General features: G+C 42.8%; 1 protein-coding gene across 1 annotated transcript in view; it reads right to left on the reverse strand.

Moving 5' to 3' along the window:
* Positions 1-16,243, reverse strand: part of LOC125465326 (tetratricopeptide repeat protein 28-like) — a 288,267-nt gene that overhangs the window by 245,806 nt on the left and 26,218 nt on the right. Inside the window, exons 6-9 of the mRNA XM_059638296.1 lie at positions 11,892-12,101; positions 9,073-9,253; positions 5,406-5,656; positions 3,800-3,951 (exon numbers count right to left, since the gene is read on the reverse strand). Of these exons, the coding sequence (XP_059494279.1) occupies positions 3,800-3,951; positions 5,406-5,656; positions 9,073-9,253; positions 11,892-12,101 (794 nt within the window). The remainder of the gene's footprint in view (positions 1-3,799; positions 3,952-5,405; positions 5,657-9,072; positions 9,254-11,891; positions 12,102-16,243) is intronic.

A 16,243-nucleotide genomic window follows, 5' to 3' on the forward strand; every position in this document is an offset into this window, starting at 1 on the left:
TTTATCACCAATCTAAGGACACTGTAGATGGTGCTAGTGGCTGCTATGGTCAGGGCTGGCAGCAGGTTGTATGTTGAATTGGTCGATCAAGGGAGGACTGGTGCTAACCAGCCAATTCTCAGTTGACAGAGCATGTCGATTCAAAAGAGGGAACCAATTCTGTCTGGGTTTTTCACAGAAAGCAGTGTGATTTTTCTTAAACTTCTGGAGAATGGGGTGCTTTGTTTTGTTCTCTCTCTAGTTTCTCCTCAGTTATTGATTTGTTGAACGTTCTGAGAAAAGAATCCCAGTCTACGATAAATAAGTAAATATTTCTAGAAGATAGCAGGAACTGCAGATGCTGGAGTAGAGTCAACACAATGTGGAACAGGAGGAACACAGCAGGCCAGGCGGCATCAGAAGAGCAGAAAAGTTGACGTTTCGTGTTTACACCCTTGACTGTGAGCTTATGGTGCAATGGTAGCATGTCTGATACCAGATCAAAAGGATGCATGTTCAAATCATGTCAGGCTCATGATATGTGACGATGACTTAATTCCCTGGGTTTGCATCAGGGCGGACTTTGTCTGGAAACATTTCTATAAGTCTGTTGAAACTATTTATATAACCTGATGACTTTGCAATTCAAGCAATATATACAGCTCTACATAGCAGTGAACAGCATATTGTCAAAGGATTTCTACAGGCCTGGTATCCATTGTTTGAAGCTGATTATTAAGTTGGCAAATTATAATTCTCTATTTTTTTTTAAAATTTGTCTCTCAACTGGGGTTTAGATGGTAGATGTTGATTAGATTGCCTTATTGTTTATCAGTGTTCTACTAATGTTACATTATTAATAATAAATTGCTAATTTTGTTTAAGTTACACATTTGGTGTCAAAGATCTGTTACTCAGAAAACCTGATTACGAACAATTGAGCAATTTTGAAGATCAGTGAAAGGTTTAATTTTTCTATGCTGTGAATCCTGAAACAGAGAGGCTGATTTGGTTTGGCTTATCATCCCTGTGTGGTAACATGTGGACCACCCACCATCAACTGGAACGCTGCTGAGAAGGTTGTTACCTCTATCAGATGTTACAGAAACCTCTCTCATGTAGAAATGATCAAAATTCACAGCACATAAGGAGGTCATTCAGCCCATCATATCTGAAAATAAAGTGATCTCTAGCCTCAATTTCTAGTTCTTAGCCCTTGAGGTCACAGCACATCCAGTGCATATTCAAGTTTTAAAAAAATGTTGTGCTTCGATCGTTTTTCAAGCTATCAATTTCAAATGCCACCACCCTTTGGATGAAATCTTTTCTCCTTGCATTCCCCCTGCCAATGGTATTACATCATTCCTCCAGCTACTGTCCTCTTCTCTAGTTAGGAGATAGCTCCTTTTATTCACTTTATCCAGGTCCCTGATCTTTGGCACAGCTCAATTAAATCTCTCCTTACTTCCTTGTTTTATTTTCAGTGCATGTACTAATTTAGAGATATTTTCAAATCAACCTGTCCAAAGACATTATGACACACCTCTGAAGCAAGTGGAACTTGAACCCGGGCCTCCTGGTTCAGAGGTAGGGAAACTGCCATTACAATGCACGATCCACATTCTCGTCAGTTCATCATTGAAAAAGTAAACAAAAGCTATCTGCTCAAACTTTCTACGTAGTTAAAGTTCTCCAACCCAGGCAACAAACTAACAATCTCAGAGTCATACAGCACAGAAACAGACGCTTCAGTCCAACCAGTCCATGCCAACCATAATACCAAATTAAACTAGTTCCACTTGCCTCCACTTGGCCCATATCCCCCCCAAACCTTGCCTATTCATGTACTTATCCAAATGTTGTAACTGGACCTGCAACCACCATTTCCTCCGGCAGTTCAATCCACACAGGAACTGCTCTCTGTGAGAAAAGTTGTCCCTTTTAAATCTTTTTCCTCTCACCTTTGCTTGTTGCCTCATCTATACCCCTCATGATTATAAAACTCTACAAGGTCATCCCTCAACCTTCAATGCTCCAGTCAAAAAAGTCCCAGTCTATTTAGCCTCTCCTTATAACTCAAATCTCCATGCCCAGCAACATCCTGGTAAATCTTTCCTGAACCCTTCTCAATTTAATAATATGCTTCCTATATCAGGGCAACTCAAACTGCAGACAGTACTCCAGAAGAGGCCTCACCAACATCCTGTACAACCTTAACATGATGTCCCAACTCCAATACTCAAAGATCTGGGTAACGAAGGCATGTGTAATAAACCACTCTGTCTACCTGTGATGCAAATTTCAAAGAATTATGTGCCTGAATCCCTAGGTCTCTCATTCTACAACATTACCCAGGGCCCTACCATTAACTGTATAAGTCCTGCCCTTATTTATTAATCCAAGTTAAACTCCACCAGCTACTCCTCAGCCCATTGGCCCAATCAATCGAGATTTCTTTTTAATCTTAGATAACTTTCTTCATTGTCCTTTGTTCCCTCTCCAGTGTGATTACATCCTTCCTTCAACATTTAATTCTTTATATGTGCCTTATTCCATTCCTCAATGAATGAAGGAAACTAGACTGGGCGCCTTCATAGAGTTAAGTGCCCTTCCTAGTTATTTACCCATGCTGTTACCTTCGGGGATCTATGGTCATGCTCTCCAAAATGCCTCTCAGTGTCCAGTTGTTTATTGTTAACCTCCTTAAACACATTATCTCACTCCTCTGAATTGAAGGCTATTTAATACTTGTTGCCCACCTGAACAGTACTTCGATAGCTTCTTGAGGTCTACAGCTTCCCTTCTCACTAGCACCACACAGACAATTTTTGCATTAGCGACAAAACCTGGTTAATAATAGCAAGTATAAGTAATTGAAGTACACCACAAAAAGTAACAAACTTTCCAGAAACCCACTGTGAATAGCCTTCAGAACAAATAAATTGCTGACTTTGAATCATGCTGTGGAGAGAGGGCAAATATGGGCAACCCTGATATATAACCTCTGACGTGTAACACAAAAGAAAAATCTACATTTCAAATGAAGTTCAACTCTCAATTCTCTGACTTATCCATCAAAACATACACCAGTTGTTTATTTCTCCCTTCATAGCCCATTCCCCTGACACCTTGAACCTATCACGTTCTAACCCCACACCTTCCCTCGGGGAACTTCGTACCCTGCCTCAGGGGGAGCTCTGCATGCTATCTCTGCAGGAACCGTGTATGCTCTCTGGCTGAACTCTGTACCCTGCCTTGGAGGGACCCTGTACTCTGACTCAGGACAAACTCTGCTCCCTGTCTCAGGATGAAACCTGCCTAAGATCAAACCCCACACTGTGTCTCTGGCGAATCCTTCACCCTGTATTTGTTGGAATTCAATATGCTACACTCATAGGATTCCCACATACACACTAACGTAACCCTGTACACTGTGCCAACTGGAAGCCCAAGACCATTCTAGTCTGATGCCCACGCATTGCGCTAATGGGAATGCTGCATCATCTCAACTGTACAACATTCTTTTAATATGCAACATTTAGCCTAAACTGACCCTGGTGGGTAGTGCTTGTAATTTGTTAATTTAGTTAGAGACATAGGTGCTTTGGTGATGGCTTGCTTTTAATAAAGGTATTTGGCTTAAAGATCTTAGACCATGGTCCCAAGTATTCCCTCAAGGAGACCCTAGCCATCACAGTCTCTGTAAAATCATCTGAAACAGCAAAGAGTAAAAGAACATGAAAGACATGTGCAGCAGTCACTCTGTTCAATTCTAATTATCTATCTTCTTTAATCCTGCATGTTGAATTCAGCAAGGTACCTGATCGATAAAGCATGCCTCTCATATCCGGAGTATTGGTCCCGGGCTTCCTGTTCATTATGCTCCAGGATTGCTAGCAGTTCAAGGTAGTATCGTATGGCATGTTCAGGGCGGCCAGCTGTCATATGTACTTCAGCAAGACCTGCACAGCACTGTAACACAAAATCCAGATAACAACTTACATTAGAAAGCTATCAAAAAGATTGATGAAAGTTTCCAGAAAGATTGATGATGACAGAGCAGTAGACGTTGTTTATTGGATTTTAGCAAAGCCTTCGACAAGGTTCCATATGGTAGACTAAGTGGGATTCAGAGTGAGCTTGTCAATTGGGTACATAATTGGCTTAATGGCAGGAGACAGAGATTGGTGGTGGAGGGTTGCTTTTTGGACTGGAGGCAAGTGACCAGTGGTACTCCTCAGAGATCAGTTCAGGGTCCTCTTTTGTTCATAATTTATTTAAATGATTTGGATGTGAATATACAAGGCACGGTAAGTAAGCTTGCATAAGACACCAAAATTGGTGGCATAGCAGAAGGCTTTCGAAGATTACGAAAGGATCTTGATCAAATGGTTGAAAAATGGCAGATGGCGTTCAACCTGGATAAATGCAAAGCATTGCATTTTGCTACAACAAACAAAAATAGGGCTTATAAAATTAATGTAGGGCCTTGGGTAGTGTTGTAGAACAGAGGGACCTAGGGATGTAGGCACATAATTCTTTGAAGTCACATATCGACAGGGTGGTTAAAAAGCCATTTGGCACACTTACCTACATTGCTCAGTCCTTCGAGTATAGGAGTTGGGAAGTCATGTTGAGGTTGTACAGGACATTGGTGAGACCCCTTCTGGAACACTGTGTCCAGTTCTGGTCGCCCAGATTTAGGAACAATATTATTAAACTGGACAGGGTTCAGATGAGGTATACCAGGATGTTGCTTTGTATGGAAGGTTTGAGCTATAAAGAAAGGCTGGATTGGCTGGTACATTTTTCACTGGAGTCTAGGAGGTTGACAGACTACCTGGCAGATGTTTATAAGATACTGAGGGGTACAAACAGAGTTAACGGTAGTTGTCTTTTCCCTCTGATGTACATCAAGACTGGGGGCCATATTTTTAAGGTGAGAGGACAGAGGCTTAAAATAAGACACAAGAGGCAATTTTTTTTACACAGAGGTGTTTTTGTGTGGAATGAACTTCCTGAGGAAGTGGTGTATGTCACATCAAGGTAGAATACTGAGCAGTTAGATTGAGTGAGATGTGATTTTCAATAGCTGTAAACCTATTAATCACCTAAACAGGTGACAAAGGGCATTTATTCCAATTAGCAGACAATCAATCCTCCAATTCTGAACACGGTTGCAATTGTAGAATTGGTCTGCATTGACTATGAGGACCTTGGCAGGAAATGTGGCTGATTTAGAAATATGGAAAAGTGCTGAAGCCCATGGGATTGTAGCCCATCATGAGTCAACAGAGAAAAGCAGAGAAAAACAAAAGTGGTCTTAGAATAAAAACAGAGATATCAGCTAGTCTGGCAACATTGACGGAGAAACTGAATTAATATTTCAGGTCTCTGATCTTCCATCAGGACTGAGCAGCTTGTACCTTGATGTGTTCTTGAGTGCTCCTCAGCTTGACTGCCAACTTCAGACAGTTTTCATAGGCTGTTTTGGCTAGGTCCTTGTTGTTTATTGCTGAGTAACAATTCGCATGGATCAGGTGGAACTGCATTCGGATTAAATCACTCATTGTTGACTGACAAAGCTGAACAGCTGAGCTGACCAGCTGAATGCAGAGCTCATGTAATGCAGCATCACAGAGCAGGTACCCAATCTTCAGAAGCAGCTCTTCAAGACCTAAACAGCAGAGAACTAGATATCTCAAGGATGTCAAAGGCTATCATGATTCATAATTTACTTACAGTTCCCAAAGCAAAGTCTCTGAATCAGTTTCTGATTGTCTTTGAAAGCTGGCAATGACAAGCAGTCCAGACAGATTTACTTGTCATGCTCCCCATGTGGCAACAGGCCCACCTGCAGCTGGGTTCGTACTGGCAATAGCAGGATAAGGCCCTGAACAAGTCATTAATTATCTAGCCCAGGATTAATCAGGAAGGTAAAAAAATGAAGACAGGCAAAAGAACCAGGAGTAGGTCATTCAGCTCCTTGAGCCTGCCCCATCATACACCTAGATCACTGAGGATCTTCTACTTCAACAGCACTTTCTCAGTCTATTCCTATATCCGGTGATATCCAGAAATCTAGCGACCATATCTGATTAAATGCCCAATAGCCTCCAAATCTTCCATAAGATCGGGCAGACAATTCTCCCTATTTGGTGGGACTGGATTCACATGAACGCTGGACTGAGAGAGAGCTGGGAAGTACACCTCGCTGAAACAAAGGGTGCTTTTAACACCAAGAGGATTAAAATTCAGGGAAATAGTTTGATTAGGAAGAAAGTTTTCATCCAAAATTGCAAAGTTTTTGGAAAACAGTCATTAATAACGTTGGTTAAATCAACAACTGTAGAGTCAGAAGAGTCATGCGTTGGGGATGAGTTGTGATGCGGTCAGGGGTGAGGTTGTGATGGAGTCAGGAGTTGGGGATGGGCTGTGATGGGTCAGAGGACTGGGCGATGGGCTGTATGGGGTCAGGGGATTGGCTGTGTTGTTGCAATGAATTCTTTGTCTTGTCAATATGTTTAATTATGTTGCCATGCAAAGGTATCTGGAGACAAAAATTAAATATGGCCCATTTTTGCTCAAGGTGTGCATCTATCCATCTACAGGGACAAGCAACAGCATCAGATTATTAGCTGCCAGTCTGTGATCAAGAGTCACACATTATCTAACTGCAAAATGAGAAGACATCAGCATCAGGGGTGATGACTCCTAGCAGGATATCATGTGAAAATGAGGAATTCCCACTTGTAAGCTCCATTTTGCCTGTTTTAAAGTCCCATCAGATTGAACTCACTACACTTCATTTTACAGACAACAGAAGTTAACTGATTCGAATCACGGACTGGAACACTGACAAATCACAGTATCAAAAGAAGGCCTTAGCTACTCTTCCTAGCATTGCTGTTTTCATGTCAGTGCATTGCTAGACAATTGGTGCAGACTGAACTGTTTGTGCTGCATCTAATGCAGCATCACAGAGCAGGTACCCAACCTTCAGAAGCAGCTCTTCAAGACCTAAACAGCAGAGAACTAGATATCTCAAGGATGTCAAAGACTATCATGATTCATAATTTATTTACAGTTCCCAAAGCAAAGTCTCTGAATCAGTTTCTGATTGTCTTTGAGGCTGGCAATGACAAGCAGTCCAGACAGATTTACTTGTCATGATAACAAAGTGTGGAGCTGGATGAACACAGCAGGCCAAGCAGCATCTTAGGACCACAAAAGCTGATGTTTCGGGCCTAGATCCTTCATCAGAGACAGGGATGGGGAGTGGGAACTGGAATAAATAGGGAGAGAGGGGGAGGTGGACCGAAGATGGAGAGAAAAGAAGATAGGTGGAGAGGAGAGTATAGGTGAGGATAGGTCAGTCCAGGGAAGATGGACAGGTCAAGGATGCGGGATGAGGTAGTAGGTAGGAAATGGAGGTGCGGCTCGAGGTGGGAGGAAGGGATGGATGAGAAGAAGAACAGGTTAGGGAAGCGGAGACAGGCTGGGCTGGTTTTGTGATGCAGTGGGGGGAGGGCAAGAACTGGGCTGGTTTTGGGATGCAGTAGGGGAAGGGGAGATTTTGAAGCTTGTGAAGTCCACACTGATACCATTGGGCTGCAGGGTTCCCAAGCGGAATACGAGTTGCTGTTCCTGCAACCTTCGGGTGGCATCATTGCGGCACTGCAGGAGGCACATGATGGACATGTCGTCTGAAGAATGGGAGGGGGAGTTGAAATGGTTCGCGACTGGGAGGTGCAGTTGTTTGTTGTGAACCGAGCAGAGGTGTTCTGCAAAGCAGTCGCCAAGCCTCTGCTTGGTTTCCCCAATGTAGAGGTAGCCACACTGGGTGCAATGGATACAATATACCACATTGGCAGATGTGCAGGTGAACATCTGTTTGATACGGAAGGTCATCCTGGGGCCTGGGACGGGGGTGAGGGGGCAAGTGTAGCACTTCCTGTGGTTGCAGGAGAAGGTGCTGGGTGTGGTGGGGTTGGAAGGGAGTGTGGAGCGGATAAGGGAGTTGAGGAGAGAGTGGTCTCTCCGGAAGGCTGACAAGGGTGGGGATGGAAAATTGGCTTGGGTGGTGGGGTTGGATTGTAGATGGCGGAAGTGTCGGAGGATGATATGTTGTATCCTGCAGTGCCACAATGATGCCACCCGAAGGTTGCAGGAACAGCAAGTCATATCCCACTTGGGAACCCTACAGCCCAATGGTATCAACGTGGACTTCACAAGCTTCAAAATCTCCCCTTCCCCTACTGCATCCCAAAACCAGCTCAATTCTTCCCCTCCCTCCACTGCATCCCAAAACCAGCCCAGCCTGTCTCTGTTTCCCTAACGTGTTCTTCCTCTCACCCATCCCTTCCTCCCACCTCAAGCTGCACCTCCATTTCCTACCTACCACCTTATCCCCCCTCCTTGTCCTGTCCATCTTCCCTGGACTGACCTATCCCCTCCCTAGCTCCCCACCTATACTCTCCTCTCCACCTATCTTCTTTTCTCTCCATCTTCAGTCCACCTCCCCATCTCTCCCTATTTATTCCAGTACCCTCTCCCCATCCCCCTCTCTGATGAAGGGTCTAGGCCCGAAACGTCAGCTTTTGTGCTCCTGAGATGCTGCTTGGCCTGCTGTGTTCATCCAGCTTCACACTTTATCATCTTGGATTCTCCAGCATCTGCAGTTCCCATTATCACAGATTTACTTGTCATGCTCCCCATGTGGCAACAGGCCCACCTGCAGCTGGGTTTGTACTGGCAATAGCAGGATAAGGCCCTGAACAAGTCATTAATTATCTAGCCCAGGATTAATCAGGAAGGTAAAAAAATGAAGATAGGCAAAAGAACCAGGAGTAGGTCATTCAGCTCCTTCGGCCTGCCCCATCGTACACCTAGATCACTGAGGATCTTCTACTTCAACAGCACTTTCTCAGTCTATTCCTATATCTGGTGATATCCAGAAATCTATCGGCCATATCTGATTAAATGCCTAACAGCCTCCAAACCTTCCATAAGATCGGGCAGACACCTGTCTACACCTATTCCGTCTATTTGACAGAATTATTAGGATTCGGATATCGAGCTCGGGCTCTGTACCTTTCTCCTCGCAGCACTTGTCGTGTGTTTCGACTTTACACAAGCTCTTGGTGGCTTTGTAAAGATCTTTCACAATCTCATTCCGGTGCATTGAATCCAGCTCCAAACAACGAAGTAGGGAGTGGAAAGCCTTTTGGGTGTGGCCAAGGTACCTGTTAGCCAGGGACAGCAAATAATGATTCTGTAACGGAGGATGAGAAGAAAGTTATCAACACAGTAACATTAAAATATTTAAAGCATTGTATTGTCCGGGAATCATCAATGGCCTTCAATTCAAATGGGCTTAAATATATGAAAGGAAGAGGCTAATATTCCCTCCATCCTTGCACTGGCATTGGACAATCAAACCAGCACCTGATTTGTCCAGACTGTCTTTCCATTGATTATATTCCAGCTCAGATGAATAATGCCTTGGAATCTAAGTAAATTAGGGATGCAGAGATCAGGCAAGATTGTGGAATTGAGATTGAAGATCAGTTGCAATCATGTTAAAGGTAGAGCAGGTTCATGGAATCATTACTCCACTCCTGCCTCTATTCTAATGTTCTCAGGCCTGACAGTGTTTATAATTTGTGGGCCAGCCCATTGAAAAGACCAGGCTGAACATGCAGAAATTAGCTGAGATCAGCTTTTGGAGGTGATCTTCAAACATGAAGATTAGTTGAGAGACAGTACGGGTAAGGGTGCAGTTACCATTGTGACTATCTGCTTTGCTGTATAGTTCTTTCAGACCCTGGGGTCTGACGGGTTGCAATGTTCTTATGTACTCCTGGTAAAGTACAGCCTTTGAAAACAATGGCAAGAAAATAAGACAGGATAACTGGGAACAGCCGCTACACCTCATCACCATGGCTATCCTGATTCACTGCTCGGTGTAGACTTTGACCCCTGGATTATTATCTCAGGATTGGCCAGAAATCCTGAAAAGATGTCAATGAGATGCAGATTGATACAATAAGAATGGTCTTGGGTACCAGTGTAGAATGGATAGTAATGAATCAATCGCTCAGATTACACCCAGGTATGTTTTGGTTCCATTACTGTTAACAGGAATCGGCATTGGCAAGTCATATAGAAGGCAGCCAATCCACAACCATCCATTCATTTCACAATTCCTAGTGAACTGGAATGTTAACTGCAACATGTCATGTTTTAAATGGCATTAAAAGAAACAAGGCACAGCAGGGGATTCATCAGCTGAAAAAGCTACTTTTCCCCCACCCGTCAAAGCGCCACTGACCCACTGATCACTGGCAAGCTATCTCAGAAAATTCCCCCCAACTTCTACCCCAACCACCATATGTGGAACTGACAGAATCACTGAAGGTCCTCCCCCAGTCACAAGCTGGTTCTGTCTCCATGAGCCAGTCACTGCGGGAGCAGTGAGACAGCAAGGCTGTTGAGACAAAGAAGGAAGGTACCGGGAGAAATGGGCTTGTGGAAGAGTGAGAATGCAGAGAGGGGAGAGGGGATTAGAAGATGGGGAAGACCCGTTTTAAACCTTTCAACCTTTCCCTACTGAAAATAACACAGTATCACTTGGTTAATTGAATATCGAATAGTTTTATTTCATCACAATTTGCATTTATGTGATATCACATTGCAAAGTTTCTCTCACAGCTTGAATTATTTGAGGAGTGGTGAATTGTTAGAGATGAACATGCAACTGCCTAACTGTGACTTCAACAGTCTGTGAAGGTGTGTTTATGTTGATGGCTTGTGTATAGGTTTCTATCGGCTTTTTTAAAAAGGAAAATTTTTTTGCTAACTTATGCCTGTTGTCTTATGCCAATTTAAGTGCTGCAGTTTCTAGAAAATTAATGCTTTCCTTGTGCGTTGTGAGTTTAATTTAATGGAGTGGTGATGGTTATTGAGGATATTGATGAATTCTTCTAATTCGGCTTCTATTAAAGTCTAAATACCCCACATGACAACATAAATCCGAAGGTATGAGACTGTTTTACTTGACAGAGGAATTAGTAAGAACTGATAGGGAACCACTGAAAACCAAAAGGTAGACCACGAAATTCAAAAACGTAGCCCTTCAGAAAACCTTAAAAAATTGATCCCTTCACTACCCATATTGGAAGAGTCATGGGGGTTGGTATCCCCACATAATGCTAATCAGCAGATAGCCAACAGTGCCATTCGATAGAATGACACCTGCTACAAGCATTTGCCATAGACTGGCACAGAGCTGGCCAGCTGTAGCCTCAAGTCTACAGCTGTGTATATTTTTTATTTTTATATATCTTTTATATCTTGTATATCTTTTATTTTTACTTTGGTTAAATCCTTACCCATTGCACCTTTAGCCTTAGTGGAAGATGTTAAGGAGTTGAAATGCCTTGCAGAGCCCCTGTCCATCTCTGTGATACTCATTTTAATTTTCTTCATTCCCTAAATTTCATAGACACTGACATTTGAGGCCAGCTTTGTACAGGATTTGTGAATAATGAAGCAAATAAGCTGGTCCAGGAAGCTGGAGTGCTGTTAATATGAATCAGGAAAGGCTGCCACGGATTCTTAATCTTATATGTATGACTAACACAGATAGAGAAAAATCAACTCCAGCATCATGACTATTTGTCGGTGATGATAAAGGAGCATGGTGTTTACATGAAAATGGAGCTATGTCTACCCTATGGCAGATGTAAACTAGATCATGAGCAGGTAGCCTGCACCAGAATTCCTGAGGAATGATTTCAGATTAGTTTTGATTTCCACAGACTCTAAATAAGTTTTCAAAGAGCTCTTTCCCCTTAACCTCTGAACTGGCAGGCTGTGTTTTCTCAACATGCGTCTCCACGAAGCCTAACCTGTGGAGCCTCTGGCCGGATCTGAATCAGGAATTCTCCATCCAACTTTGCAGCCTCATATTGCTTCATCTGAATGAACGCCAAGGCACGGCATGACAGTAACTGGCAGTCCTTGGCATCCAGCATTAGACCCTGGGTGTAATAATGCACAGCCTCCTCATAGTTCTCTTTTCTCAATGCATCATCTCCTTGTGCCTGCAGGCATGCAACCTGTAACAAACACACCATTAGCAGCAGGCTTTCAAGGGTGGCAGCGTTTCCACAATCATTGTAGGACCAACTGTTCTCCAGTCACCTTCAGCTCTTACTGAAGGGCAGTAGATTACCAGTTACAGTTATATATAGAAGTAAACTGTACCACTCAGTGAGATAAAAGAAACTGTTTTAAATTTCATCAAACAACATTCTGCTGATAAAATCATATTATACATAATTAATATGACACTACTTTTAAAACACTTAAAACCCCAAAATATACACACAATAAAACACAAGTCTGGGCTGGCACTGGCCAGGGTATGGTCTGTGTAGCCTGAAACAGTATTCATTCTTGTACTTTCATTTTTATGGGGCTAAAGAGCTTTCACACAACAGTCCTTTCTAAGAATGTCTGATTGGGCTGTTGTATATGTGAAAAAAAACTAGAGGAGCAAGTGTGACACAGTGTGATGACAAACATCAGGGAGATCCTAAACATGAGTTGGGAAGCTGTAACTAGTAGAATGCCACAGGAATCATTGCTGGATGCCCAAGTACTTACAAGCTATATCGATGATTTGGATGATAGACTATGTGTATGGAAGCTAAATTTACTGGTAAGACAAAAATTATTCAGGTAACAAGTTTTCTGGAGGAGGTAAAGAATCTGCAGGTTAAGTGAGTAGACAAAAATTTAGCAGATGGAACATTTGCTGAAACAACCAGATCAGTCATTTTCTTATTGAATGATAGAACAGAGTTGGAGGGCCAACGAGCCTATCCCTGCTCCTATGTTCTTTCTGAAGATGTAGCCACCCTGATATCCACATTGAAGGCTTCTTAATACCTACACCCGAATTACTGCTGGTGCTGTACCCTAGTGAGAACAGAAATAAGAAGATGCAGCAGATTACACAGTTTGAGAAATGGTGCAGGAGTGAGAGTTTATTTTTTATTTGTTCATGGGACATAATAATCACTGGCTAGGCCAGTATTTATCACCCAATCAAACTGCCCTTAAGAAGCTGATGGTGAGTAGCTGTTTTGAATGCACAGTCTATGGGACATAGGTCTTACCACAGTGCTCTTCAAACTTTCGGGCAGTGACAGTGAATGAACTGTAATACATTTCCAAGTCAGACTCGCGTGTAGTTTGAAGGAACTCTTGTTGGTGGTGGTGCTCCCATGCATCTGCTGTCCATGTCCTTCTAGAGGTCAGTAGTGATGGGTTTGGAAAGTGTTGCTGAATGAAACTTGGTGAGTTGCTGCAGTGCATCTTGTAGCCACTACACACTACTGCTACTCGGTGTTGAATGGGGGGCCAATCACATGGGCTGCTTTGTCTTGGATGGTGTTGAGCTTCTTCAGTGTTGTTGATGATGCACTTTTCCAGGGAAGTAAGGAGTATTCCATCATAATCCCAATCTAAGCCTTGTTGATGATGGGCAGGCTTTGGGATGTCAGGTGATTTACTTGCTACAGAATTCCTAAATCTTGTAGTCACAGTATTTATATGGCTAGTCCATTTCAGTTTCTGGTCATTTGTAACTCCCAGGGTGTTGACAATAGAGGACGTAATTAGGGTGAACTATTGAATGTCAAGTGGCAATGGTTAGATTCCCTCGGAGATAGTCGTTGCCTGGTACAGTTGTGGCACAAATGTTACTTGACACGTCACTTGAAGAAAAAGTGATGAAGAGGTGGCTCAAATACAATATATGTACTCTCAATAATATACATTCTCTCAAAAGGGAAAGACAGCGTTTTATAATCCAAAGCTCTCTGGATGAAAAACGGAGAGAGAAATTAAGCTAAAAAGGAAAGGATGCTTATGTCAGAAAATGAGAACTAGGTTGAACGCAAAATGTTCTGAAAGGAACTGAAAAAGAAAATATGAGGGATTATGAAAAGTTATTGACAGCTAACAAAGGGAAATACCAATAGCAAATCCCAAAACAAGGGTGGTAAAATGAGGAATAGGTTTGTTTGGGGACTGACAAGAAAATTTACACGTGAAAGCAAAGGCACATGGCTGAGACATTAAATGAATATTTCATATCTGTCTTTACTGACAAGGCCATGGTGATGGAGGAGGAAACTCAGTCACTATACTCAGTTCACAATTGATAAGGAGGAGGTAATAGATAAAGTGTTGGCAGTTAAAGTTGACAAGGCACTTGGACAAGTTGAGGTTCATCCAAAAATACTGAAGGAAGTGAGAGTGAAAATTTCAAAAGGTACTGGCAATTACCTTTCAGTCATCTCTGGACATGGGGTTGATGCCAGAGGCCTGGAAAACTGCAAATATCACAACCCTGTTCAAAAATGGTTGCAAAGAAAAAATCCAGCAATTACAGACATGTCAATTTAACTTGAATGGTGGGGATACTTCTAGAAGTAATAATTTGGTGTGGAATTAATAGTCAAATGGACAAATTTAAGTTAATCAGGAGCAGCTAGAAAGGATTTGATAAGGGAAAATTTGTGTTACTATTTTGTTGGAGTTCTTTGAGGAGGTACCAAAGAGAGTTGATGGGGGAATGCTGTGGGTGTGGTGAACGTGGACTTCCAAAAGTCATTTATACAGTTTGTGGATGATACAAAACTGGAAGCAACGTAAATGCTTCAGAACTTGAAAGGATAATGATAATTGGTGCATAGGTGTAAGATCAATGTGGAGAAGCATGGGGTGAAAATGTTTGGTAGAAAAAGCATGATGAGACAGTAGGTGGAATCTTATAATGATCCCAGCAACTTGAGGTAGCAAGAACTACAGATGCTGGAGTCAGAGTCAATGGAGGAACACAGCAGGTCAGACCGCATCACAGGAGCAGGAGAGTTGATGTTTCATCAATCTTCTGCTGCTGACTGACCTGCTGTGCTCCTCCAGCTCCACACTGTAGTGATCTAAGCAATGCGAGCTCAGTGTGAGATTTAGAGTAGAATTGGATGAGATGTTTGTGAGGCACGTCTTGAAGTTGGGAGCATAGAGTCTAGAATTATACAGCAGGGAAACAGACCCTTTGGTCCAACCTGTCCATGCCGACCATAATCCCAAACTAAATTAGTCCTACCTGCCTGCACTTGGTCCATATCCCTCCAAACATTTCTTATTCATGTAATAACTATAAGAAATATGGAAGCAAATCTAGAAATAAGCCTGAATCTCAAGAGCAGCTGCAAAATCCATGCTCATCTCAGTCCATCATTTTAGAGACGAGGGTGCTGTTGGTTGAAAGTACAGACATTAGTGGTAAAGCAGTTAAAATTAGGGATATGGCGAGAAGCAAGTATCTTATCCCTTCTTTCATGATTCTGTTGAGCTATGCATCAGTGAATTGCCAAATAAGGGGGATTACAGCGACAGCCCAGCTTGCCTCATTAATATTTAGCTTCCTATCTCATCAAACATGCTGAGCAAGCTAGATGATGAGAATTCTTGACATGGAAATCGAAAGCAGATACCTGGAAATTCCTAACTTGCGCCTAAGGGTCTTCATATTGCATCTCTGAACGCAATCCATGGGCATCAGCCCACTGGGGGAGGTGTTCGCCTAGTGGTATTACCATTGGACTGTTAATCCAGAGACCCAGATAATGTTCTGGTTTGACATGAAAGATGGTGGAATTTGAATTCAATAAATATTTGGAACCAAGAATTTAGTGATGACCATGAATCCATTGTCGATTGTTGGGAAAACCCACTTGTTTCACTCATGCCCTTCAGGGAAGGAAATTGCCATCCTTACCTGGTCTGGCCTACATGTGACTCCAGATCCGCAGCAATGTGTGGGCAATTTGGGATGGGCAATAAATGCTGCCTAGCCAGTGACGCCCTCATCCAGTAAAGTAAAAAAAAAGAGCCACACACAACCCTATCGTCTAGCATCTGCCAACTCCTCATGGCTATTGCAGCACCTTGCTAATACACTTGCAGGCCACTCATGAAACACAAATATATGTCACAGGGCGCACCAGCAACTAGTACTGAGAAGCTGCTGCAGGGACACCCTGTGCTCAGGGACAGGCATCCAGCTCACTGATTGGTCCAGGCTTCGTCTTGTGGCTGCTCTTTGGTTCTCGTACTGGTCCCTCACTCAGCGTCTATCTGCATGCTCACAGCATATCCTACAATGCCTTGCCTTGTTGTGCCA

The sequence above is a fragment of the Stegostoma tigrinum genome, chromosome 29 (genome assembly GCF_030684315.1).
Source record: "Stegostoma tigrinum isolate sSteTig4 chromosome 29, sSteTig4.hap1, whole genome shotgun sequence".
In the NCBI taxonomy this organism is placed as follows: domain Eukaryota; kingdom Metazoa; phylum Chordata; class Chondrichthyes; order Orectolobiformes; family Stegostomatidae; genus Stegostoma; species Stegostoma tigrinum.